This window comes from Mchenga conophoros, linkage group LG3 (genome assembly GCF_057382185.1).
Source record: "Mchenga conophoros isolate Kocher_MC1m ecotype Shallow Benthic linkage group LG3, M_conophoros_male_GT1.1, whole genome shotgun sequence".
In the NCBI taxonomy this organism is placed as follows: domain Eukaryota; kingdom Metazoa; phylum Chordata; class Actinopteri; order Cichliformes; family Cichlidae; genus Mchenga; species Mchenga conophoros.
The window spans coordinates 68,403,390-68,427,809 of NC_140528.1; the positions used below are offsets into that span (position 1 = coordinate 68,403,390).

At 41.8% G+C, this 24,420-nt stretch overlaps 2 protein-coding genes across 2 annotated transcripts; one reads left to right on the plus strand and one right to left on the minus strand.

Moving 5' to 3' along the window:
- The first annotated feature begins 242 nt into the window (after positions 1-242).
- On the plus strand, positions 243-23,234 carry acadvl (acyl-CoA dehydrogenase very long chain). The gene is made up of 21 exons (XM_085266904.1): positions 243-356; positions 601-688; positions 778-847; positions 3,293-3,367; positions 7,306-7,378; positions 7,507-7,571; positions 7,674-7,808; positions 7,891-8,035; positions 8,272-8,401; positions 9,155-9,280; positions 9,400-9,598; positions 14,177-14,281; positions 14,588-14,674; positions 14,941-15,003; positions 18,773-18,874; positions 19,184-19,281; positions 20,557-20,629; positions 20,852-20,924; positions 21,099-21,171; positions 21,399-21,474; positions 22,246-23,234. Exons 2-21 carry the CDS (start codon positions 615-617, stop codon positions 22,381-22,383), a joined length of 1,980 nt encoding a protein of 659 aa, XP_085123030.1. The 5' UTR covers positions 243-356; positions 601-614; the 3' UTR covers positions 22,384-23,234.
- LOC146580257 (uncharacterized) lies at positions 4,878-7,058 on the minus strand. Its single transcript, XM_085266906.1, has 2 exons — positions 6,720-7,058; positions 4,878-5,833 (listed from the first exon to the last, which is right to left on the minus strand). The coding sequence occupies exons 1-2, from the start codon at positions 6,977-6,979 to the stop codon at positions 5,563-5,565; spliced, it is 531 nt and encodes a 176-aa protein (XP_085123032.1). The 5' UTR covers positions 6,980-7,058; the 3' UTR covers positions 4,878-5,562.
- Positions 23,235-24,420: the final 1,186 nt, after the last annotated feature.

A 24,420-nucleotide genomic window follows, 5' to 3' on the forward strand; every position in this document is an offset into this window, starting at 1 on the left:
AAAGAGTGCCTATTTCGGGTCAGTTTTGCCGGTCCCAAGCCCTGATAAAGGAGGAAGATTGGAATTGTGACATTAAAAAAGCAATAATCGCTAAAAGAAATTTAATTTGTAGTTTTAAAAATATTCTAAATGCATTAGGGGTGTTTTTTTACTCACTTTGTCTCTCCCAGCGCTGGTTACAATTACATAAACACGACCAATTATGTAAATTAGGCGATGACGTCATCCGCTGACTTTTATGACAGCCAATAGCGATTTCCCTTACTGAGGAGTTGGCAACACTGTGGACGGTTCATTTTTACCGGACTGTTGGCAGCATCTTTGACGGAAGGGACGCGTTGTTCTTACATAGACAGGTGTGTTGCGTACGCTGATCTTTTTGGCCTTTCGTAGAAGGATATGAAGCATTTCCTCAGGCTTTTTGTGCGCGGGCTTAAGCACCGAGCCCAGCTTACAGAACAGACCGACGTTTGGTACAATTGTGTTAGCTAGACGCCGTCAACAGCTAAGATGACTTGCATGACATCTGTCCCTGCTTCGTTATTAATACTAGTTGCGGCAAATGATTGTGTATAACGTCTTCTTCTTCTTATTTTAAAGAACAAAATAAAACCATGCTGCTTCGCAAAGTGAGCCAGTCTTCCGCCCTGTGCAGCACCGTTCTCCGGCTTCCTGCCGTGCTAACCGGGTGAGTAATCATCAGTAATTATTGCTATAGAGACTTTAGAATGAGATGTTTATGTTTTACAAACATATCGTGTCATGTCTGATCTGCAGAGGTCAGCGTCAGGCCGCGGTGGTGTTTGTTGGGCAAAACGGCCGTCTCTACGCAAGCCAGGCAGCCGAGGTGCGTTACGTTATTATATCGTATTTCATTATAATGCATTAAGTACACATTACTCTGTTTAACACGGCAGCTTCACGCTGTGGCTCCACAACATTTGATCGAGACTGTGTCCTTGTTTGGGTAATCGCAGCTTGCGGCTGATATAACTCCAGCACCCCCTCCCGCTCAAACTGGGGGAAAGTTCACTGTTCACGTGATCCAGGTATTAAAGGTGACACTGCAGTTGCTCAGGCAAGCGTTCACAATAAAAACAATAGGCCGATGATGTCATACGTGGAGTTTCGCCATGATGCTTGCACACCCGACATTACCACAATGTTTTTAACAAAAATGCATAAATTTATCAGCAGTTGTAAAGTCAGTGATCGTGTGTGTTGTTACTTTTGTTATTATAATTGTTAATAATGATATTATTTCTTTGTGTATAGTAAAACAAGTCGTAATGATAAATATGTCTAAGCAGTTTTAAAGTCTTGCAGGTCTTCCTTAGATTGACTGTGAACTTTTGGCTTAGCAAAATTGCTATGAAGTAACAAGGAAATATTTTCCACTGTTATCTGCAAATCAGAGTTTTTCCTGCTTTGAAAACAAAAGAGCTATCAACAGAAAATCACCACCACTGAGATAAAAAATTTTTTTAGCCTAAAATGTATTTCAAAATAAAGGTTTGGTTTATCATATTGTCAGAAGTGTCAGGAAAATGGACAGTAAGATACCCCAGAGTCATTGGCACAAATTTATCCAACCAGTCCAGTTTATCCTCCCAAGAGGTCAACTTTGATCTGGGATAAACTCTGTGTTTTTGTATTTGCTGAGAGGTCTCATATAGTGCTGGATCCATAAGCATTACATTAAAACAAATATTTCTAAAGTAGATTCTGGGGGAAAACAGGGGCTTTTCTATCCTTTGATTGTTTATCTACTACTTAATTCCTCTGGTGTAATAGAAATGGAGATATGGAGGTCTTCATCAATAGAAAATCAGTTTGCTGAGTCTTCAGGGCTTATGTTTTAATCATTATTGATGGTGTGAACTAAGGTTGGGCAATTGGACGAATATATCGACGATAGGTTGAGGCTACCGTCATTCATTTTTACAAGGGCGATTAATTTATTTATTTGCTTATGAGTAAGTTTGCATGCCTGAATATATCGCCTATTGTCAATTACTGGACTGACGATAGTCAGCTGGAAAATTTTTACATATCGCCCAACCTTAGTGTGAACCCAGGTCCCTCTTACAGTGTTTGGTCCTTTTGACCAGCACATATAAAGTCTGGGGATGTTGTAGCTAATTCCTTATGACAATACCTATAATTATAATAATGATATTGCCTCTAGTGGTGCTGTTACACAGAGATGTTACTAGTGACTTATGGAGATCATCACTATAAAAAAAATAAGTGGCCACAAAGCTACACCAGCAGACCACCATTAAATATCTTGGCCAGACTTGGAAGTACTGGTGTTAGTGGATACGGAGGACAATGTGGAGGTGCCGGTTGTGTCCATCTGGATTTTCTTCTTATTGAAAACACTTAACCTCTGCCAATGATGCTGCTTCAAATAAAACAGTCAGAAGGTGATCTGGTACCAAGCCAGACCTGACTCCACACTGGCCCCGCATCAGTGGAACAGCTGTGTTTATTAACACGGTTATTAACTTGAAATTGGCAGTGAGTCCTGGTCAACACAGTAATTATTAGCTGGGAACAAAGTTCATACCTATTTTGTTGCTTTAATAAAATAAACATATGTAAATCCTGCTCCAAGGTCGTGCTTTTAACTCATTCACTGCCAGCCATTGGCAGTGAATGAGTTAAACCCATTGACTCATGCACTGCAATTGACGGCTATAGACGTCAATGGCAGTGAATGAGTTAATAAACACGAGCTCACAGGGTGTTGTCTGTATAGTTAAAAGCAGAACTTTATGACAGCCCTGTGATAAATACTTTTATTGTGAGGCGTAATAAATGTTGTCTTTATGAAATTAAAATGCAATTCACTGGAAGTTTTACTGGAGTTAATTATGAATCGGGTACAAAAGGCAGATTTAAAAACATGAACCACATACTCAGCACTCAGCTGAGTGGCTGTACCCTTGGCTTCACCTCTCACCTAGTTGAGATCGGAGCTGGTGTCCCGATTGAAACTGGAAAAACTGTAGCCTGTGTGCTCTTAACATTTAATCACCAAACAGCACTTGACAGCAAACTGTCTCCCTCTGTGTACCTTCATCCTGTTGGCTACATGGTGGTAAACCTTCAGATGTGTTATTCCTTTTACATGAGTCAACCAGACACTGCGTATGGTTAAGCAGTGATTTTGTATGTTTTGTAAGCTTTGTTGCACAGAGAGTTTGTAGCTTCCTCACTTGTTTCCCTTTATTCATTTTAAACATAATTTATATAATTTTGTCCTCTGCTCTGTTTGTGGTTTCAGGCAGTGCTGGAGAAGCCTGCAGCAGTCGGCAGTGACGCTGCCACCAAAGTGGAAAAGAAGACAGCTGCTGCTGCTGTATGTTTACTATTTGCTTTATAAGCAAGTCTTACGTTTATAATGGCCAAAATCTGGTTAAAATCAGTCAGTCTACTTAGTTTATTTTCAAAGTAAAAGGTTTGAATCCTAGGAGCAATAGGGCACATGTTTCTTTAAGAATGGGTCCCTCTTTAAAGCTGATTTCTTTGCTGTTTAAACACAACACACAGAGGCTTTCAGTGTTCTCAATTCACCAGCAGGTGGCAGCATAAATCACAGCAATGCATGTTTGTTACGGTGTGTTCACACCGAACGCGATGGACGCGAATAGAGCGTCAGGTTTACATGTAAAGTCAATGGAAAGGCGCGATGACGCGCGATTGCGGGTCCCGCGAAAATTCGGAAGCAGATTTGCGTCGCGAAAACGCCAAAACGCGTGAAACGCGCGTCAGTGTAGCGCGTCTGGCGCGTTTGACTCGCGAATAAAACCACGCGCGTGAGTTTTTGTGTTGCATTTTGTGCATACGCGCGTTTCGCGTCTACCGCTCGAGTTGGAAAAATCTGAACTCCAGCGTCAAATCGCGCCGCGACAACCAATCAGGAGCCTGGTGACGTGGCTGTTACCTAGGTCAAAGGGGCAGATCCAGCCAAAGCCTTTCATACTTCAATGGAGGGGAAGGCTAATCAATGCGGTAGCAAACAACTCGGAGCTGTACAACACCAGCTGCTTTCAGTACCGAGACAGGAATAAAAAGGACCGAGCTTGGAGGAAGATATGTGAAGAGATCGGGCAACCTGGTAAGTTCATTCATTTCTCTTTTGAAAGTTTTCACTGACCCGGGGAAGCCGCACAAAAGCTAGCAAGCCACCGCTATTTTCCCACTGACGTACAAATACCGTTCTGCTTTTATGCATGTTGTCATTTAGGAATATATTTTATTGTTTATTAATAAACAGCACACAGTGGTCCCGCTGTTCATCCGTCACTGCTTTGCTTTTTCGCTGATTTTTTATTGCACAGTACAGCATTGCATTCTGCAGCCTGATTGACAAATCTCCTGCGCTTGCCAAATTTATCACGTTTGGTTTTGATAACCATCGCGTCCAATAGAAAAAACAGCACAAAAACACCCATAACTATGAGCCTCATTCGGAAATAGACACCTGCACCGTGAGGGAAAAAGGCGCACGAAAGTGGCGGGCAGATGAAGACAAACCGCGGCATAATAATACTTTTACGTTTTGCAATCTACAAAGGTTTGCACTTTGAGAATCAATTGTGAGAACTGTGACCAGGGGCTAGTTATTCTGAGAACCCCTGCAATAAATGAGGGACCACTGTCTACTCTACGATTATTATATCCAACCTGTTAACATTTAATACTGTATTGATAGAACGAACTGATTCTGCAGCAGAGCATCCCCAGTCCCTGAGCTCCTGCTGCTGCACCCACAGATATGTACAGCAAGCACTGATACCTTTTTAGTCGGTGGGATTCCCTTGTGATCACCTTTACTAAATATCTACAACCAATCTGATTATATCCTGTTATTGTTTTTTTTTTTTTTCAATGTTGAAATTAAAATCTAGTAGCAGCCTTCTCATTTCTTTGTGTTTTGTGCTGTTTTACAGGCCCACAGAGGACGGCTCCGAGGCAGATGAGGGACGGGTCCCAGGACGGTCCATCGGCGGTGGAGCTGGCCATCCTGGAGTCCCTGAAGAGGCCACACCAGTCTCCAATGGAGCATTTCCTCCTCAGCCTTGTTCCTGCTCTGGAGAGCAGCTGGTCCTTTTTATTCCTGTCTCTCTGTAAATTCTTATATTTTATATATTTATGTTTAATGTTTTTCTGTTTGAGACTTTTAATATTATTTCAAATAAATGTTTATAATGACTAATGTCTCAGTTCTACTACACAGCAAATGTTGGCACACGACTTGACACATGTAGAATTTATTTCATATTATACTAATGACAAAATATACTGATACAGTGGGATGCAGAAGTTTGGGCAACCTTGTTAATAGACATTATTTTCCTGTATAAATTGTTGGTTGTTACAATAAAAAATGTCAGTTAAATATCATACAGGAGACACACACAGTGATATTTGAGAAGTGAAAAGAAGTTTACTGGATTTACAGAAAGTGTGCAATAATTGTTTAAACAAAATCAAGCAGGTGCATCAATTTGGGCACCACAAAAAAGAAATGAAATGAATATTTAGTGTATATCAATGTGTGTGTCTCCTATATGATATATGGGGTGCCTTTGTCTGGATGTGCTTCCCATCCAGAGCTGCACAGCACAGAGGAAAGTTCCAGCGCTCCTGGAATCCCTCTGTGATGGACCGCCAGTCTCCAGTTGAAGGCACAGCCATGAAGTCGTCCACTAGACAGTCCCAGATGGACGTCGCTGCCTGGGGGGTGATCTGGCTCACCGTGGACACACCGACTCTGAAACTGAACGCGATGGTCCTGAAGGAGTCCCCGGTGACAAGGAACCTGGACAAAATTGTTCAAAATCAGTATTATGTGTACTGCAGTTACAAAATACATTATTCAAATTCCAAAATACTTTTGTGATGTCAGATTTAAATCACAAAACATGAATCTTACATAAAACCTTTTGTAATTATAAGGATAATTACAAAATGTATATTAGATAATATCTAAAACAGTTGTGTTTTGTTTTAACTTTAACATATCATAATTTGATTGGTAGCAACTTTCACAACTACAGTGAGCCAATCACTCATAATTCCTAAACATGTCAATCAGGTAGGAATGAAGTAAGACATTAATAGAAATAAAGAGTTGTATGTTGACATGTAGCCCTTTCCTTGCTTAAATCATTAATATTTTTGAAAAATTAATCTGTGATAAGACAGCTTATCAAGATAGAACCATGTAACTAGAGATGAACCAAACTGTTCAGTTTTATCTAACTCTGTTTTAATAAAGGCTGTGACCCCTGCTATAGAGTCTGACAGCTGCAGGGATTATATACAAATATTCAACTATCCCAGAATTAAACCAGGTCTAAATAAAAAGGAGTGAGTATCACTACAAAGGTTAACTCAGTGGTCCTAATGCTACAGTTTGATATCAGCAAACACCGAGCGCATACATTGATGTGACACCACAGCCATGCTATCATGCAAACACTGATAACAGCATAAATCGAATTAAATCGGGACTTGATGAGACCTTCTGAGTATCACTAGAAATATTATAAAGAGTCGTCTCTGTACCACAGTTTGCTTTCAGTAAACACCGACAGCATTCACTGTTAGCATAGCACATCCATGTTAGCAGTGTATAACTGGATGGATTAGCATATTAGCACAGATATCAATAAAGGACTACCGTATTAAATAGTTTTACTAACCTCAGGCAGACGGACAGGCGCTCTGCAGGTGGGATTGAGCGTCTGTAGTTGGTGTCTAGGCGGGCAATGCTGGGACCGACGCGGGACAGCAGGTCCTCAAACTGGCCGACGGTGATAGCGCTGGAATCGGCCGTCATCCAGGCGCAGCTCCTGGAGCAAGTGGTGAAACTCACCAAACTGCTCATGCCTCTGGAGGACCTGATGGACCCAGGTACGGCGAGGACGTCTTTTACGCTGCTGCTCTGCTCTCCACAGTACATAGAGAAGGGAGACTCTCTCTTCAAGCGCTAGCTCGATAGCTGCCATCTTGCAAAGATACCAGTCTGGCACAACTCCCTCCCACATTCCTCCCACATTTCCGGTTCACGCGCGTCAAAATATCATATTTTGACGCGCGATGGATTTTTCTTGGACACGCGTTGAGACGCGAATGTACACGTGTCAAATTAGGGGCGTTTGGGGCGTTTTATTGAACACACCGTTAGGCCTAAGGGCTTTAAGCTTGACCTCTCCTGTAGCTCCATAGAGCCGTTTCAGTGGTGTTTGAGTTAACTTAAATGTTACTGTTTGGTTTATCTTTTCACAGGAATCCAAATCATTTGCTTTCAACATTTTCAAGGGGCAGATCACAACTTCCCAGGTTTTTCCCTTTCCCCAAGGTAAATCCATAAGACGTATTTATGTTCTTACCTGATTTTTAAAAAAAAAAAATTAAAGCCAGTTTTTGCTGGTTGGCTTTGTTAAACTGGAAAGCTGTTGTCAGTGTAATGGTTTGTATGTGCCGCAGTCCTCAATGAGGAGCAGGAGCAGTTCCTTCGAGAGCTCGTGGGGCCATGCAGCAAATTTTTCGAGGTAATTGTAAATCTTATTCTGACCTCACGCTCACTGCTCCTAAACACCCCCAAACCCTCCCCTCACCGATTCCCCCTCCATGTTTCTGCTCCCTGTGAACAGGAGGTAAATGATCCAGCCAAGAACGATGCCTTGGAGAAAGTGGAGGATCACACCATGGAGGGCCTGAAGGAGATGGGTGCCTTTGGTATGCAGGTGCCAGCTGACCTGGGTGGCATTGGCCTCTCAAATACTCAGGTACAGCTTGCTTGACTTAATTATGATATTGACAACATGGCAATGGTTTTAAAAAGTTTAACGGAAATTATCCATCCAACAGTACGCCCGGCTGGTCGAGATCGTTGGCAGTCATGATTTGGGGGTCGGTATTACTTTGGGTGCACACCAGTCTATTGGTTTCAAGGGAATTTTGCTTTTTGGGAATAAAGCTCAGAAGGAAAAATATCTGCCAAAACTCGCCTCAGGTAAGAATACCAGCATCAGCATCTGGATTTCGAGGTAAACTGTAGCTCTGTAGAAGATTGGAGACGTTCTGTCTGTTTATTATTGAAAGCTTAAAAAAGCCAGAGTGTTGGAGGGACACACTGTGCTAGAAAAGTCTAACTTCATGTGAAAGAAAAGCTTAGTAATTTTTGTTGTAAATTTTTGCTTTGACAATGTGTGTGTGTGTGTGTGTGTGTGTGTGTGTGTGTTACTCCAGGCGAGCACATAGCCGCCTTCTGCCTGACTGAACCAGCCAGCGGTTCTGATGCCGCCTCTATCAAAACCGTTGCCGTCCAGTCGCCCTGCGGAAAGTATTTCACCCTCAATGGAAGCAAGATCTGGATCAGGTGAGGACTCCAAGGAAGTTCTTGGTGAATAGTTTGCTAAAAAATAGTCCGACTTGATGACAAACCTAAAATAGAAAATCGGACAAACCACAGCACAGTCTGCTGAGGAGGGTTCAACGTTCTCTCCATAGTTATTGCCTATGTTTAAGCGCTTTCGATCCCGTTCTTCTGTATATGCTTGAATGGTTTTCAAAATGTTGCTGAGCTGAGACACTTTGCACTACACACAAGTTCTGGTGGTTATAAGACTGTGTACCCTCTGAACAACCACTCGCTTTCTCTCATCAAAGCAATGCACGACCGCAGTGGTTAGTGCAGCTGACACCTGTCTCACTTTCTCTCGCTTGAGTACAACTTCCTGTTACACGAAGACTGGGGAGTACGTGCTACTGTCTGTCATTAATCGTGAGATGCTGTGTGATTGCTTAGAAGCAACAGCTGACTGGCGTCACGCATGAATAAAATATGAATAAGTAGTTTAACCGTCTTATATCTGTGTGTGAGGGAGCTTTGATTTTATTACTTGTAGCATTTAAAAAAAATTGTATTTTATTAGTGTCTAAATCAGTGTTTAGTCCTTTTAAAACTCCTGTTTTTAGAGTTGACGTATTTGAAAAGTAATCTTAAAGTAAAGCTTGACTGTTTGACAGCTGAAGCTTTTTCGTGCTTTCACCACAAGGGGGCAGAATTACACAGTGCATCCAGTGACACACAGTAATGGCCACTCCATTCTAAATAACCTTCTCTCCTCAGCAACGGAGGTTTGGCTGAGATCTTCACTGTATTCGCCAAGACGCCCATGAAGGACCCCAAAACCGGGGAGATGAAGGACAAGATCACGGCGTTCATTGTGGAGAGGAGCTTTGGAGGAGTGACACAGTGAGCGCCCCTTTTCTTAACTTAGCAGACTGTTTGCCACTAAACCCTTTATTTTTGTTGTGGATGAAACTTTTTATTTCTTCCTTCCCATCATCGTAAACCTTACTTCTGTCTCGCAGTGGCCCTCCGGAGAAGAAAATGGGCATCAAGGCTTCCAACACGGCCGAGGTCTACTTTGATAACGTGCGAGTGCCGGCCGAGTGCGTGCTGGGCGAAATCGGAGGCGGATTCAAGGTGGCAATGAACATCCTGAACAACGGCCGCTTTGGCATGGCGGCCGCCCTCTCCGGCACCATGAAGAATGTCATCGCCAAAGCTGTGAGTGAATCCCCTCCAGGCTCCTTAAGTGTAGAAAGGAAGGGAAGTGGGTGAAGCGCACCGGTGGAGCTCTTCTCTCGAAGCCTATGGCTTTTACTTATGGTTTAGTTTCTATATGTGCTGTCAGGTTTCCCACTTGCTGCATTGTTTCTTATCTGTAACCAATATTGTCTGTGTTGCAACTCATTTCGCTTTGCTTTGTTCTTCATTGTGGGTTAGTGGGAAATTCCCCTTCTCTTTGTGGCCTCTTTCTGCTTCTTGCTGCGCTTAAATGTGCTGAAGGCCTCCGTTCGGCTCTGTCTACTGAGAGGATTCAGCTTTTTTTGATTAGTAAAGTAATTAATTTTTTTTTTTAACTTAAATTACTTAAAATCAATGTTATGTTTATTAAAACAGTTTGAATTGCTACCAGTAGATGGTCATAAGATTAGAGGACCATAGACACAGTGACAACACACACTGGTTAATGGAGTCCTCTTTTGAAGCCTCGAGCTGACTGTTTTGGGTGTCTCGGCATTTAAAAACTAAATCTTTGAGCGACTGAGAAATCAAGACAATGCAGACTTATTCAGTAGCAACTTGACAGTCACATGCAGTCGTGTCCTGCTTTATTGTCTGCTTTAATATAAATACAAACATAATTGACTAAATGAACATCCTGCTGTGACTCAAAACGAACAGCTGAGAACGTAATGGCTTACTGAAAGCGTTTAATGAGACCATAGGTCAAGGAAGATGAGCCGCAGTTTCTCATGAACGATGATAAAAGCAGAGTTGAACTATAAATATTTAATGAGACAAACGGAGAACGTAACATCACATTCGCAGAAGGATGTTGAACACATAAATCAATCAAATTGGAATAAATATTTTTTAAAAACATCGTGTGTGGAGATGCAAAGTTTCATTCAGATTGGCCCGCCTGTTAGGGAGGAGATAAGGTAAATGGAGACATACAGTGGGGCAAAAAAGTATTTAGTCAGCCACCGATTGTGCAAGTTCCCCGACTTAAAATGATGACAGAGGTCAGTAATTTGCACCAGAGGTACACTTCAACTGTGAGAGACAGAATGTGAAAGAAAAATCCATGAATCCACATGGTAGGATTTGTAAAGAATTTATTCGTAAATCAGGGTGGAAAATAAGTATTTGGTCAATAACAAAAATACAACTCAATACTTTGTAACATAACCTTTGTTGGCATTAACAGAGGTCAAACGTTTACTATAGGTCTTTACCAGGTTTGCACACACAGTAGCTGGTATTTTGGCCCATTCCTCCATGCAGATCTTCTCGAGAGCAGTGATGTTTTGGGGCTGTCGCCGAGCAACACGGACTTTCAACTCCCGCCACAGATTTTCTATGGGGTTGAGGTCTGGAGACTGGCTAGGCCACTCCAGGACTTTCAAATGCTTCTTACGGAGCCACTCCTTTGTTGCCCGGGCGGTGTGTTTTGGATCATTGTCATGTTGGAAGACCCAGCCTCGTTTCATCTTCAAAGTTCTCACTGATGGAAGGAGGTTTTGGCTCAAAATCTCACGATACATGGCCCCATTCATTCTGTCCTTAACACGGATCAGTCGTCCTGTCCCCTTGGCAGAAAAACAGCCCCATAGCATGATGTTTCCACCCCCATGCTTCACAGTAGGTATGGTGTTCTTGGGATGCAACTCAGTATTCTTCTTCCTCCAAACACGACGAGTTGAGTTTATACCAAAAAGTTCTACTTTGGTTTCATCTGACCACATGACATTCTCCCAATCCTCTGCTGTATCATCCATGTGCTCTCTGGCAAACTTCAGACGGGCCTGGACATGCACTGGCTTCAGCAGCGGAACACGTCTGGCACTGCGGGATTTGATTCCCTGCCGTTGTAGTGTGTTACTGATGGTGACCTTTGTTACTTTGGTCCCAGCTCTCTGCAGGTCATTCACCAGGTCCCCCCGTGTGGTTCTGGGATCTTTGCTCACCGTTCTCATGATCATTTTGACCCCACGGGATGAGATCTTGCGTGGAGCCCCAGATCGAGGGAGATTATCAGTGGTCTTGTATGTCTTCCATTTTCTGATGATTGCTCCCACAGTTGATTTTTTCACACCAAGCTGCTTGCCTATTGTAGATTCACTCTTCCCAGTCTGGTGCAGGTCTACAATACTTTTCCTGGTGTCCTTCGAAAGCTCTTTGGTCTTGGCCATGGCGGAGTTTGGAGTCTGACTGTTTGAGGCTGTGGACAGGTGTCTTTTATACAGATGATGAGTTCAAACAGGTGCCATTCATACAGGTAACGAGTGGGGGACAGAAAAGCTTCTTACAGAAGACGTTACAGGTCTGTGAGAGCCAGAGATTTTCCTTGTTTGAGGTGACCAAATACTTATTTTCTACCCTGATTTACGAATAAATTCTTTACAAATCCTACCATGTGGATTCATGGATTTTTTTTTTTTCACATTCTGTCTCTCACAGTTGAAGTGTACCTCTGGTGCAAATTACTGACCTCTGTCATCATTTTAAGTGGGGGAACTTGCACAATCGGTGGCTGACTAAATACTTTTTTGCCCCACTGTACATGATCATATTTTTTTGATGGAAAAAAATTTTGTGCAGATGCTGATATAAAAAAACACATTTATCTGGCCAGTAGCTGATGTGGTATTATTACTATTATTAGATCTAGGTAGACTAAAGCATACAGCTGCACATAACTCTTTCACTTGTTTACAATAGGGCTGCCACAAATGATTATTTTGATAGTCGACTAGTCACCGATTTTGCGATTAGTCGACTAATCAGATCATCATCCATTGGACATAAAACTACAGCTTATTGCACCAGCCTACATCCGCTCTTATATAACTATCATTAGCTTACAGCTTTAAGTGTTTAAGGTCTGTGCTAACTAAAAATAAAGACAAGATGATAGTTTATTAAATTTAAATGAAATTTGCAGATTGTTTCGGTGAAGTTTAATAAACTCCTTGCTATCTAAAATATAACAGGACACCGGAGTATATTCTGGAGCATCTCACACTTCTGATAATCAGTTGTCTGCTTGACGTTTATTCAGCTGTGTAAAAACTATAACTTTAAACTCAGCCAAACCGATTTACTCAGGAACAAATAAAATACTAAAAAAGCCAAACAATAACATTAAGTTATCTAAGTGACTTATATATGTTTAACCTGAGTAGCAAAAGACGGCGGTGGGTTTGAAAACGATTTGCTGGGAGTCCGGTGCTCTCACGGGCTCCAGTGAGCCTTGCCCCCGGTTAGCTATCGAGCTAGTGGGTAACAGACGTCTCCAAAAACGTCGGCACACTTTTGAAAATATGTGGTGTCTTGATAAACTGAGCAGATATTTGAAGTTTCCACAGCTGCATTCTCGCCTGAAAATATGTTAAACGTTTATTTTGTGACCCAGAAAGAATAATAAGAGTAACATTAAAACTAACTAGCTGCCGCCATTGTTGGAAACTGAGCTGGGCTGCGCTATAAATTCTAGTTTCTTCTTCTTCGGAGTTTAACGGCAGCTGGCATCCTTGTACATGCAGTGCTGCCATCTTCTGTTTCAGTCCGTTATTACACTCTTAAATCCTACTACTTATTCCTGCGTCTTTTGGGATCTTACAAAACTTCAAACGACGCGTCGACTATTAAATTAGTCGTAATCATGACTAGTCAACTAATCGTGGCAGCCCTAGTTTACAACACTTGTCTTTTAACAAGTGCAAAACTGATATGACACAACAGAAAACCACTGTTTACTGACATATCAGCACTGATAATTAGGCGACCGTGGACCTCTTCTTCAGTTGCAAATGTTTCACTACTAGAAAAATCCATTAATATTAAGCCAGTGTGCACAGTGTGCACTGAGAACATGAAGAGAAATTTACTTCAAAGTCAGTGTTACTGCGCTTATAGTAAATGAGATTCACAAATCAGTTTTGCAGCTAAATGGTCTCTACAGTAAGCATATTTTATTGCTGTGACTGAAGGGATTTCTCGCCCGGGGGGGAAAAACGTGGTTGTTTTGTTTGAGCAGTTGCGTCGGCTGGAGAGAAAACTGTGAAAAGTTCATGTGGGGGGAATTCCTGCCCCCTCAGCGTTTTTACTGAGGGAGAATCTCATGCAGAGGAGGCACAGGGAGCCGGTTCTCATGCACTTAGAGAAATGACTTGCTCACATGTTGATAAAGAGAAGTTCATTTTTTCACTGTTTAATGCCATGCAGCCATAAACTGCCTTCAGTGAGCGCTTGCGACCTAATTCAACACTAATCTTAACGTGTGAACTTTTTATTAAAGAAAGCATGGTTCTTTTCAGCTTTGTTGTTTGTTTTCACGTCTCATGGTATTTTGACACATTGCCACCAGTTTTGCACCTCACCACAATACTGATCATGCTTCTTTTTGTGGTGACCGGCAGCTCTGCCAAACTTCCTCTTCTCATACAAAAAAAACCTGCTAGATAGCACTTGCAAAAGCTTGTTTCCTCATATCTTGTGGCTTGAGTCAAATTCTTGACTTAAAATAATGAATTGTGGTCTTATAGCGGCCTGTGCTTTTCCACTTTTCGTCAGGTGGACCATGCAGCCAACAGAACCCAGTTTGGGAACAAGATTCACAACTACGGAGCCATCCAGGAGAAGGTGGCTCACATGACTATGCTGCAGTACGTCGCAGAGGTCAGACAACACAACACGAATCTGTAACGCTACCTCACCTGATGCCGCGCTGAGCCGTGTGGTGCAGGTTCTGAGAAGAACCTTGCTGATTAATGGTTTGCTGTTATCTTGACATCGTGGTTGATTTCCTGTTTTACTGTCAGTCAGCATAATCTGCTTGTCAGCTCACTGGGCTTTATTTAACACAGAGAATGTGCTGAGATGCCTTTTTTTAAATGTGACGAATTCAAATTAAATTCAGTTTTGATTGTCTTTATGAGAAAGGTGTCAAACTCATGGTACCATTACTTCTGTGTGTTTTCTCAGTCCATGGCCTACATGATCAGTGGGAACATGGACAGCGGAGCAACCGACTTCCAGATCGAAGCTGCCATCAGCAAGATATTTGCCTCTGTAAGAAATTTCCACTTCAATGTTTGTACTGCAAGCCTTTTATTTCAGCTTTTGCAGTAACCAGAAAGCCTTTAAGGATGTTTGGCTTCAATTTTTCTGGCGCTTATTTCATAATCTTCATGAGGTTCCTTTTTCTGTGGAAGACTGAAGGATGGTAAATAGAGGAAGCATATGACTCCTGACTGATGTGAGATGAAATGTGATAGTGTGTTTGGCAGTGCTAAACGTCTTTTACATGTCTGTGTTTCTTTGTGTAATTGAGACAGGAAGCAGCATGGTTTGTGACAGACGAGAGCATTCAGGTTATGGGCGGCATGGGTTTCATGAAGGTGAGTCCTCAGTCCACATCCTGTTAGTTACAAACCAGGTAACACGGGGACAAATCTATTTGACAAAATTTAAAGTTTGTGTTTTTGAAAGCTAGAGTTTAACATCCTGATGAAAGCAGGTGAAACAGTAGATAGAACAGGAATTTCTCGATACTCAGAATTTATACCTTGTGTATAGTCTCTTTTTATATAGCACCAAATCACAACAGCATTCACTTTGTATTGTAAAGTAATAACACTACATTATTGGAATCAAACTTGAACAATCAACCAACCCAATAGGTCTGTGAAGGTTCTCAGTCATGGACCCCCTAACGCCTTAACACCCACTCACATCCAGGGCCATTTGACCTTGGGAAATCACATGACAGGGTGGGGCTAGGTTTCACAATGAGCTCACCTAAAACCTTGGCTGATTGTGACCTACACCCGTTTTCACAACTTGGCTTGTGTGATTAGGTAGAGGATCATTACGGGGTCCATTGTCCCTCTTGGAGTGGACACTCCCACTTAAATTTGAGACTCTCCACCATTTGACCCTAGAACTGAAGAAGGATGAGAGGTCAAACATCTTCAAGCAATTTAAAGAAGTCCAGACGCTTTTCTTTCCGAGCTGCTTAGACAACCAACCCACTATAAGCAAGCAGTTGGTAACAGTGGGAAAGAAAAACTCCCTTTTAACAGGAAGAAGGCTCCAGCAGAAGCCGGCTCAGGGAGGGGCGGCCATCTGTTGCCACTGTTGTTGCTCTGTCTCCTGACCTTCCTGTCAGTTTTTCATTATTTTATCCCAAAAGGGCAAAAATAAATATTTTTTTAAAAAACCCTAATGATGGGGCTTGATGTGGTGTCAGTGTAAGGTTTCACAGAAGACGTGATTGCTCATTAGCCTGCAGAAATGGAAGTATGTCCGTTTAAGAGTAATCGCTGTTCTTATCCCATTCATAGTTAGTGGTTACAAGTAGCTGAACAGTTCGTTGTCAGGCCAACGCTGTTGGATGACTTTAGCTATTTGCTGCTGTACTAGTTCACATTGTTCACACGGATGTTCACATTGTTTACACAAACATTAGGCAGTAGGTAATGGATAATAGGCATTGATTTGGAAATAACTTGAGCTTATTATATAATATTGTACTATTCAGTGTATTTCTAATTAGGCAGCTGTAAGCATTTAAAAGAGGGATGTGGTGGCCGCAATAAAGGGAATTGAAAATATCAACATTCGGACGTTTGCCTTGTACTGCGATGCAATGTTTTTCTGCTGCTGAAAAACAACATGTTATGAAGGTGTAGATGTTAATTAATATTAACAATAATTCACTGTCCAAACCTAAAATCAATCAGGTCAAAAAAAGCTTTAATTTTCAGATTTTTAAATATTAACAGATTTTTTTTTGAGACAATATTTTATATTATTTCATTTTTAATCTGAAAAGTGTTACAAAGGGGATGAAATATATATGGTCTAGTACACCTCATACCCCCCTTTAGACTCACCCCTGCTTGCTTCAGTTATCGCATTAATGTACAGCTGCCGTCAGCCTTCAGTAAGTTGCATAATTCAAACGTGCTGTTTGACCAAGTGAACAGTTCATCTGCAGATTTTAATGCAGCCTTACTTCTGGGGGCTTACTGCAGATTTTTCTCTTTGTAAAACAAGCGGCGGTGGATGGAGCACCTACAAAGTTTACTTTTCTTCACGTCAGAGTTTGTTGATCAGGTGGTTTGATTAAGGACTCCAGGTTTTAATGGTGATTACAGGAACAGCACTGTTTTCTTTCGTTCAATCTGAGATCACTGTTTCGGTAATGGCTCCGCCTCTTCGCTCTTTGCGGTGTGTAAACAGACACCGGCTCCGCGTTAAAACTCTTTGACGATGAAAGCCAAGTTTTAACATGACCCCTAAAAAGTAGATGTTTCTAAAGACATTGCTTTTTTTGTGTTTGTTTGTTTTGTTTTGTGCAGCCACAAATACAAAGGCTCCTACAACATGTAGGGGAGCTGTAACCATCAGCACTGGGAATGTGTGTAGATTGTTTTTGGATGTATGCTGACTGTGGTCACGTGCGCAGTTTCCAGATAGTTGCGCTCATCTTTTGGCTTCGCTTCTGTTTGGTTTTTGTTTTATCTCAAACACGGCTGTCAGTAAACGTTGGCGAGCCTTTGACAGGTGTGACAAGCACTCAAACAAGGATGCGCCTAAAGGATCCGCATTTCCTTGTTTTATGCGCTGGAAGATAAAATCGTTTTCCCGCTCTGTTTACTGTGTGTTTCTGTCCACGAACGCTTCAGTTTTTGTTGTGATGATGATGGTGATGGTGGGCTAATGGCCTCTATCTGTTTAGAGTTTTAAACAGAAGTAATGATGTAATCGGGCAACAGATCTTTGTTCTTATCCATTAAAGATGCACAGGTGTGGCTAAGACTTCTCAGAAGCCTTTGCACTGTATAGTGGCAGGTGCTTGCCTTGCTGTTGCGGTATTGAGTCATGTAGTTGCAACAGGCGAGTCGGCATACACACACAGAAAATACTGAGACCACATTCGAGTGAAAAAAAAGATATCAAGCAAGAAGTTCACTAGAATAGACTGGAAACAACCAGCTGAAGATACGGGGGCGTGGTGGAGCTGTGTAAACAGTTTTGTGCTGCTTAAAATAAACCAGACAGTGCAGAAGAGAGAAAAAAAAAAGCTTGCTGCTTTGGTTTGATTTTTAGTTCAGTGGAAAGTGTGCTCAGTCATGGAGGACAATGTACTATGACTTTTAAAAAACAAAAAGTTTAGTTCAGCCACTGTAAACAATGATTTACACTCTGAGTACTTGTATTGTTGAGTTACGATTGGATTGGTCTGATGTAAAGCTGCTTAAAATAATTCCACTTCCTTTGTGTTACGTGCCAGTTGATAGTGGAATTAGTTGCGCAGCAGCGGGGGGGACGAATGCAGCAGGCTTTTAGCGGTTCTGCTCGCTCTGTGCGTTTTGACTCAGGGTTTCACTTCAGCAAGGAAACCAAGTCAAATGTGTGCTGGTGTACATTTTCATTTCTGTGCCACTTAAAATATGCACACTTTCCACATACAGAATTCAGAAGCGGTGCAAAAGCCTCTATTCCTCTTTAACGGTGCATTTTCATTACCTTATTTCAGGGCGTTAAATGGACGTGAGATGGGAAAGAATTAAGTGCTAACCTTGGAAAATGTACAATATTTGCATTCCTTCTGTCTTATTAGGGCTTTTAGTTACTTAGTTATTTTTATTATTACTTTTTAATAATTCAAGTATTTAGTAGATTTTGCATTTTAGAACAACAAATGCAAAAATGCATCAACCAAAAACAAGAAGCAAACAAACAAAAAAACAAAACAAAAACAGTGAGGTCTTAACATCTGTTGCATTAAGTCAGGTATACATGTAGGTGCAAAGGTTGTCCCACTGTTCAACTGCAGCTTCCGCCACATGATGTAACTTTCCCAACATCTTTTCGCAAGCAGCGTTCCCAATCATTCTTTCTTTCCACATTTTAAGCGTTGGCATATGGGAGTCCTTCCAGGGTTCCAAAATGATACGGGCACATGTTACCAGTGCAGTATTTAACACTCTAAACTGGTGTTTATTTAATTGTGGCACCTCTCCTTTGTCTCCTAGTAGACATAATTTAGGTGATCTGGGCAAATTACACTTAGTTACTTTTTATTTTTGGTGCTTTATTGAGGTGGAGCTGAAAAGCAATGGAGCCCATCATGTTCTTTATTTGTGTTTGTTTCTGCAGGACGCTGGAATAGAGAGAGTGATGAGGGATTTGAGAATTTTCAGAATCTTTGAGGGTACAAACGACATCCTGAGGCTCTTTGTGGCTCTGAATGGCTTCCAGGTAACACAGAAATTTCCTCTGTGTGTGTGTGTGTGTGTGTGCGTGCTTTGTGAAAGTACAGAGGAAGTGGATTCTGCTTGCTGTATAAAATGCTGAAATTCTGTGATAAGAAGCAACTTCCTCTACACATTTCACATTTGAGTTCTGTATCACATCCACGTTTTCTGCACTTCGCTTTTCCTCACTCTCTATCAGGAAGTATTCTTAACATGTTGCATATGACTACAGATTGAGCAATCCAGATAAACCCTGACTCCTCCTGACTACGTTTAGCCCTTTGCTCAGCAGCTTGCATGTGCTTCCCTGCAGAATGCTGGAAACCAGCTGAAGAGCCTGCAGAAGGCCCTGAAGAGCCCCATCAGCAACGCCGGCGTGCTCGCAGGAGAAATCACCAAGAGAGCCAAAAGGTTGGTTTAGCTTCTGCAACACTGTTTTTCCTTTCTGTATGTCTGGAAGGCAGTGGGTGTGCGATCAGGGGTCGCCCCTTGCAAAAAATAGAACGTGACCTGAAGAAGTGATACAGGCTGATGTCGACAGAGACAGCAGTTATGCCATCAGATTAATGGAAATGGAGGCATTTTTTATGCACTCTTTCTCTTTCTGAGAAAAGCAGTGATGTGAAAATGATTTTCTTACACTTGTGTACTCGCAAGTGCAAGAAAATCACGTGCTGCACACATACACACAGGAGGCAGAAAAGTGTGGCTTCCTCCTCTCTTTGTGTTAATTTGATTAAGACTTCCTTTTAACCGTTTACTTACCGCTGTCAGAGGCTGTGTGAGTGCTTTTGTAGCTCAGGCATACAGGCTCATATAACTGCGGTGCAGATCATTTATCCTCTCTACTCCGCCTGCCCAATTCTAGGAGACACTGAAAGCTGCTTGCACGTCAGGGTCTGTAGTCTTGCTTTTATAGCAACAGTAGCACACAAAGGTGTTGTGTGGTGCTGCATTGCGCTGGTTGTGCAATTAATACAATGAACGGCTAAAAACAAACAGTCGACCACTGAACGCATCATAGAGAGACTTTTAGACGCAATGATAGCATTTATAGCATAAACTTGTCATAACCTCTGTATAGAGCCTCAGCTGCAGGTTTCAGTCAGTTTGACCAGCTGTTTGGCTTATTTTTGTTCTGTATTTAATTTAAACATGGTTAACTGTGCAGCTTCCCACACACTGTATATAAAAGATGGTCTTAGCCATCGTGACTTCACCATTTGGGAATTTTGGGACTTTGTCGCTGGCTTTTCCAACCAGACATTGACAATGCATGACTGCATTTTACTCGTGAAAACTGGAGTACAAACTTCTTTGATAGGCTGTATGTCAGACAGCATATTATTATTATTATTATTATTATTATTATTAACTGGACAAATTAATTTTTATAGCAGATTTAAAATGACAGAGTTGACCAAAGTGTCAGCGTGCCAGCACAGGTGCTGTCACACACCTAGCTTTTTATTTTTAGCTTTCAAAAAACATCCATGTGCACTGCATCATGGGAGTCTTTGAGGGCTGGCCTTTAGACTGAGCAAGTTTTGGCTTAAATCTGGAGCCTCGAGGTTGCTTTTTGGGATCAACAGATCCATCGTAGACTCGGACGGACGGCTGAACGATGCTGTCGGTGTTGCTGAGAATGACTTTTTGTTGTGTAACGCGGTCCTCTCTTCTTTACAGGAAGGCAGGTTTGAGCACAGGTCTGACGCTGCAGGGGACGGTGCATCCTGAGCTGGCACACAGCGGAGAACTGGTGTGTTATTTTTCTTATTATTTGTATCGATCAACTGTTATTTATGAGACAAACCCATCTAAGGGGCTGGCCCAGGCTGGATGAATGGGTGCCTGGCACTTTTAAGAGGACGCTTTGTTTACTAATGGAACATTTCCTCCTGCGTTGCCTTCATTTTCTGCTTTCTGCTACAGTCTGCGTGTTTCCTAACGCTCTGCACTTTTTGTTGTTTCTGCTTTCCAGACAGTCAAAGCCATTGAGCAGTTTGGAGGAGTTATCGAGGAGCTGCTGATCAAACATGGCAAGAAGATCATCGGTGAGCGAGTGTGTGTGTGTGTGTGTGACTGCGGGTGTTTCAGCTCACCTGGAAGATTTGAACTTGACTATATTATGAGTTATTTCTGACAGTTTAGAAATGACATCTTTGCATTTTATTAACAATTGTTATTTTTTTCTAACTTATCTAAACTTGTGTGCTTTCATTTTTCAGATGAACAGTTTATTCTCAAGAGAGTCGCAGACTGCGCCATTGACATCTACGCCATGGTGGTCGTCCTGTCAAGGTATGCAAAAGTGCAAACAACAGATTTAAGTCTTCGTTCTTTTTTTTTTTTTTTTTTTTTTTCCACTAACCACACCATCCTTTCTATCTGTCCCCGTTGCGCTCTTTCTGCACGCTCCCACCCACCTTCTAAACTAAGGTCTTCTTTTATTCCACAAACAAACTCCTACGCAGCCCAAACCGACCTTTCTTGTGAACGTCTTTTTTTTTCTCGGCCTCTTTCTGCAGGGCGTCGCGAGCTCTGAGTGAAGGCCACACATCAGCTCAGCATGAGAAGTTGCTGTGTGAGACCTGGTGTACCGAGGTAAGATCCTCCGCAGAGCCAGACACAAACACGTGCTGCTATGTAAGGAGGATGTTCGGTGTTTTTAATGACCTGAACCGTGGCTAGCACTCTTAGGTAGTGTCACTGTGGTAAGTAGTGGGATACATGATTAAAGAGAGGAGCTAGTTTGGCCTGGCGTCATTTTACACAGCAGTGAAGACACAAGTTTTAAATATAAACCAGAAGCACTGGGAGAGCGCAAACCAAGGCGCTCACTCTCTGAGCAATATTTCCCTTTAAGGGAGTAATACTGTATTTGTATATAAACATTATAGGTATTCAATGTTAAGTAACTGGACTAAAAATAAAGCTCTATAAAACATTATTATCACTTTGACCTTCAGAGGAATCTGTTGACCTTCAAGGTGAGATCTGACAGGAAATTTTAAATCTTTATACAGGGTTATATTAACAATACACACCACATTGGTCATAATTATAGTTTCTATGTTGTAACGCTTTTTGTCAGTTTGTGACTAATAGGTCATTGAGTTGACTTTGGACACCTTGGTGGATGTAAGCCAAGGTCTAAAGGAGCATTAGCACGACCCTGCGCTACACTCCTACAAAGTTTAATCAGAATTCAGTCAAATGTTTTGACCTGTCTTGTTTACAGACAGAATGGCACTGTGAATAAAAACATAAGTTCTCCTTGGCTGAGGAAATAAGTCCATACTTTACCTCTGTGGTGTTCTGATGCCATCGCGATCAGTTTGAAACCATCGCTCTCCTCCTCTCTCCGTCCCCCAGGCTCACGACAGGGTCACGCACGAGATCAAGTCTCTCCACTCCAGCGAGTCCAGAAAGCTCTTCAGCAACATGCGGGCCATCTCTGCAGCAGTCGTGGAGAACGGAGGAGTGGTTGCTGCTCACCCCCTGGGTTTCTAAACGCCCTCGCTCTTTCTGCGTTTCGTCAGTCTTCTCAACATCTCGTCACGTATGCCAAGTCCTCCCGGACTTTTTTGCCATTAATCCTCTGACACACATCGGTGCCCTTTTTTAATTTATGAGATGCATTTACAGCCTCAGAAACTGGTTTTGGTTTTGGTGTCTTTTTTAATCCCACTGTTTTTTCCTGTCATTTATTTATGACATTGTGACTCAAGGCATCTAAATTTTGAGCTGCACTTTTGTTCTGTGAGAAATAAAAATGTCATGCGAGTTGGAAACGTCACAGTTCTACATTTGTCTAAAGTGTGAAGGGGGCTTTGAAATGCACCCTTTCCTTTGTATCCAAGCCTTCATGATGTAAACCCTCAGTGTTTAATCTGTTAATACATTAATTTATGCTCTTTTGGTTCTTGGTAATTAACCATAAATACAACGATATCAATGCAACTTTAAGTCAGGGAGCCAGTTAACAGGAAACTGATGTGTCTTTAAAGGACAGATTTTTACACTTGGTGTTTAAATGCAGAGAACAGCGTGATGTTTGTTCTTAACGCCTTTCTGCATGTTCAGTTTGCTCGTTGATCAACAGACACACAAATATCAAGACTGTAAAACCTTTTTGCCTTAGAAACCGGCTCGAACACACAAAGCTTTCCTAACAATACTTCACTGTGTGCTCTTTACTGTCATCAGCCACCTGGAACTGCAGTGAATGTAACATCGTCTGTGTACCATGTTTAAGTTTTCTGTCATTTATTTCTCTACCGTAGCGAACGTGTAACAAAGTGGGAGTCTGTATAGGCTGTAACTATACTGCTTTTTCCTGCCAATAAAGTTCATTTTCTCCAGACTGTCTCGCCCTCTTTGTGATTTTCAGCACGTACAGCAACACTGACTTTTAGTGGCACTTAAAAAGAAATAAAAAATCCCATCACTGCAATATTTTTACCCATCTTGCCGCCAAACGAGCTTCCTATTTCTGTTGTATTCATAACAAACTTTGCTAATTCAGTTTCACTTCTGCAGTTCGGCTCTTCAAGGGCAGGTGCCTTACAGGAAAGCCAGTATTTGCTTTTATGTCAGGAGTCGTCTGCCGGTGTGTATACAAGTGAAGTGCAAACAGATGAACCCCTTCCTGTCTTTACACAGGCATACGCACACGAGATGACAAGCGTTACTTATGTGGGTGAGAGTCTAAAGAACTTAATGCGAAAGGTGCCGATGCTGTAGAAGGCCTGCGGTTGTTGTTGCTGAGAATTCCCCAGGCATGTGTCTGTCCTCCTGGTTGAAAACCGTTTCTCAAGCTCAGCAGTAGCTGAGAAGCAAACCCAGCATCCCTGTATGATTTCCTTTTTTTTATGCGGAAACATTCGAACCAAGATCAAAACAAAATTCGATTTGGTGTTTTTAAAAAAACAAACAAGCAAAAAACACCAGTCTCACTTTAAAAATCGAATCTTCTAAAATAATAATGCACTGGTGTCGAGCATTAACCAATGAGTGTAAGGAGAATTACGTCACTCTTAGAAGTGTTACGAGATGTGGTTAGCTCAGGAAATGGGGGCTCAAACCACCAGCTTTTTTTTAAAGCTTACTTACTGGTCATATTTCTCCAATAACAGAAGAATCAAGTGTAAAGTGGTTTAGCATCTCATCACTGCAGCTTTTTTGACCGAGGCCTGTAGCTTTCTCAGTTTTTAAATCAATATATGGACATGCGTGAACCCACCTACCCACCCTGTTGTGTTTGGCTCATCATCCACCATCATCATCACCTCATTCAGAGCAGGGGAACGTGGCTTTAGGTCCTCACTATGTGCAGAGAAACGGATTTTTAGCATCTTTTTTAACAAACGATTTCCTGTCAATCATTTAATGGCATCTTATAATGTTAGGCTGTAAGAAAGCTCTGGTTTGCTGTGCGGAGTAACAAGCAGCGGCGTTATGTCAAACGCTCAAAACAACCCACATTATCTAACCTGGTGACAATGTTTTTAAAACTAAGTGATATTTATACTTGGACAACAGATAAAT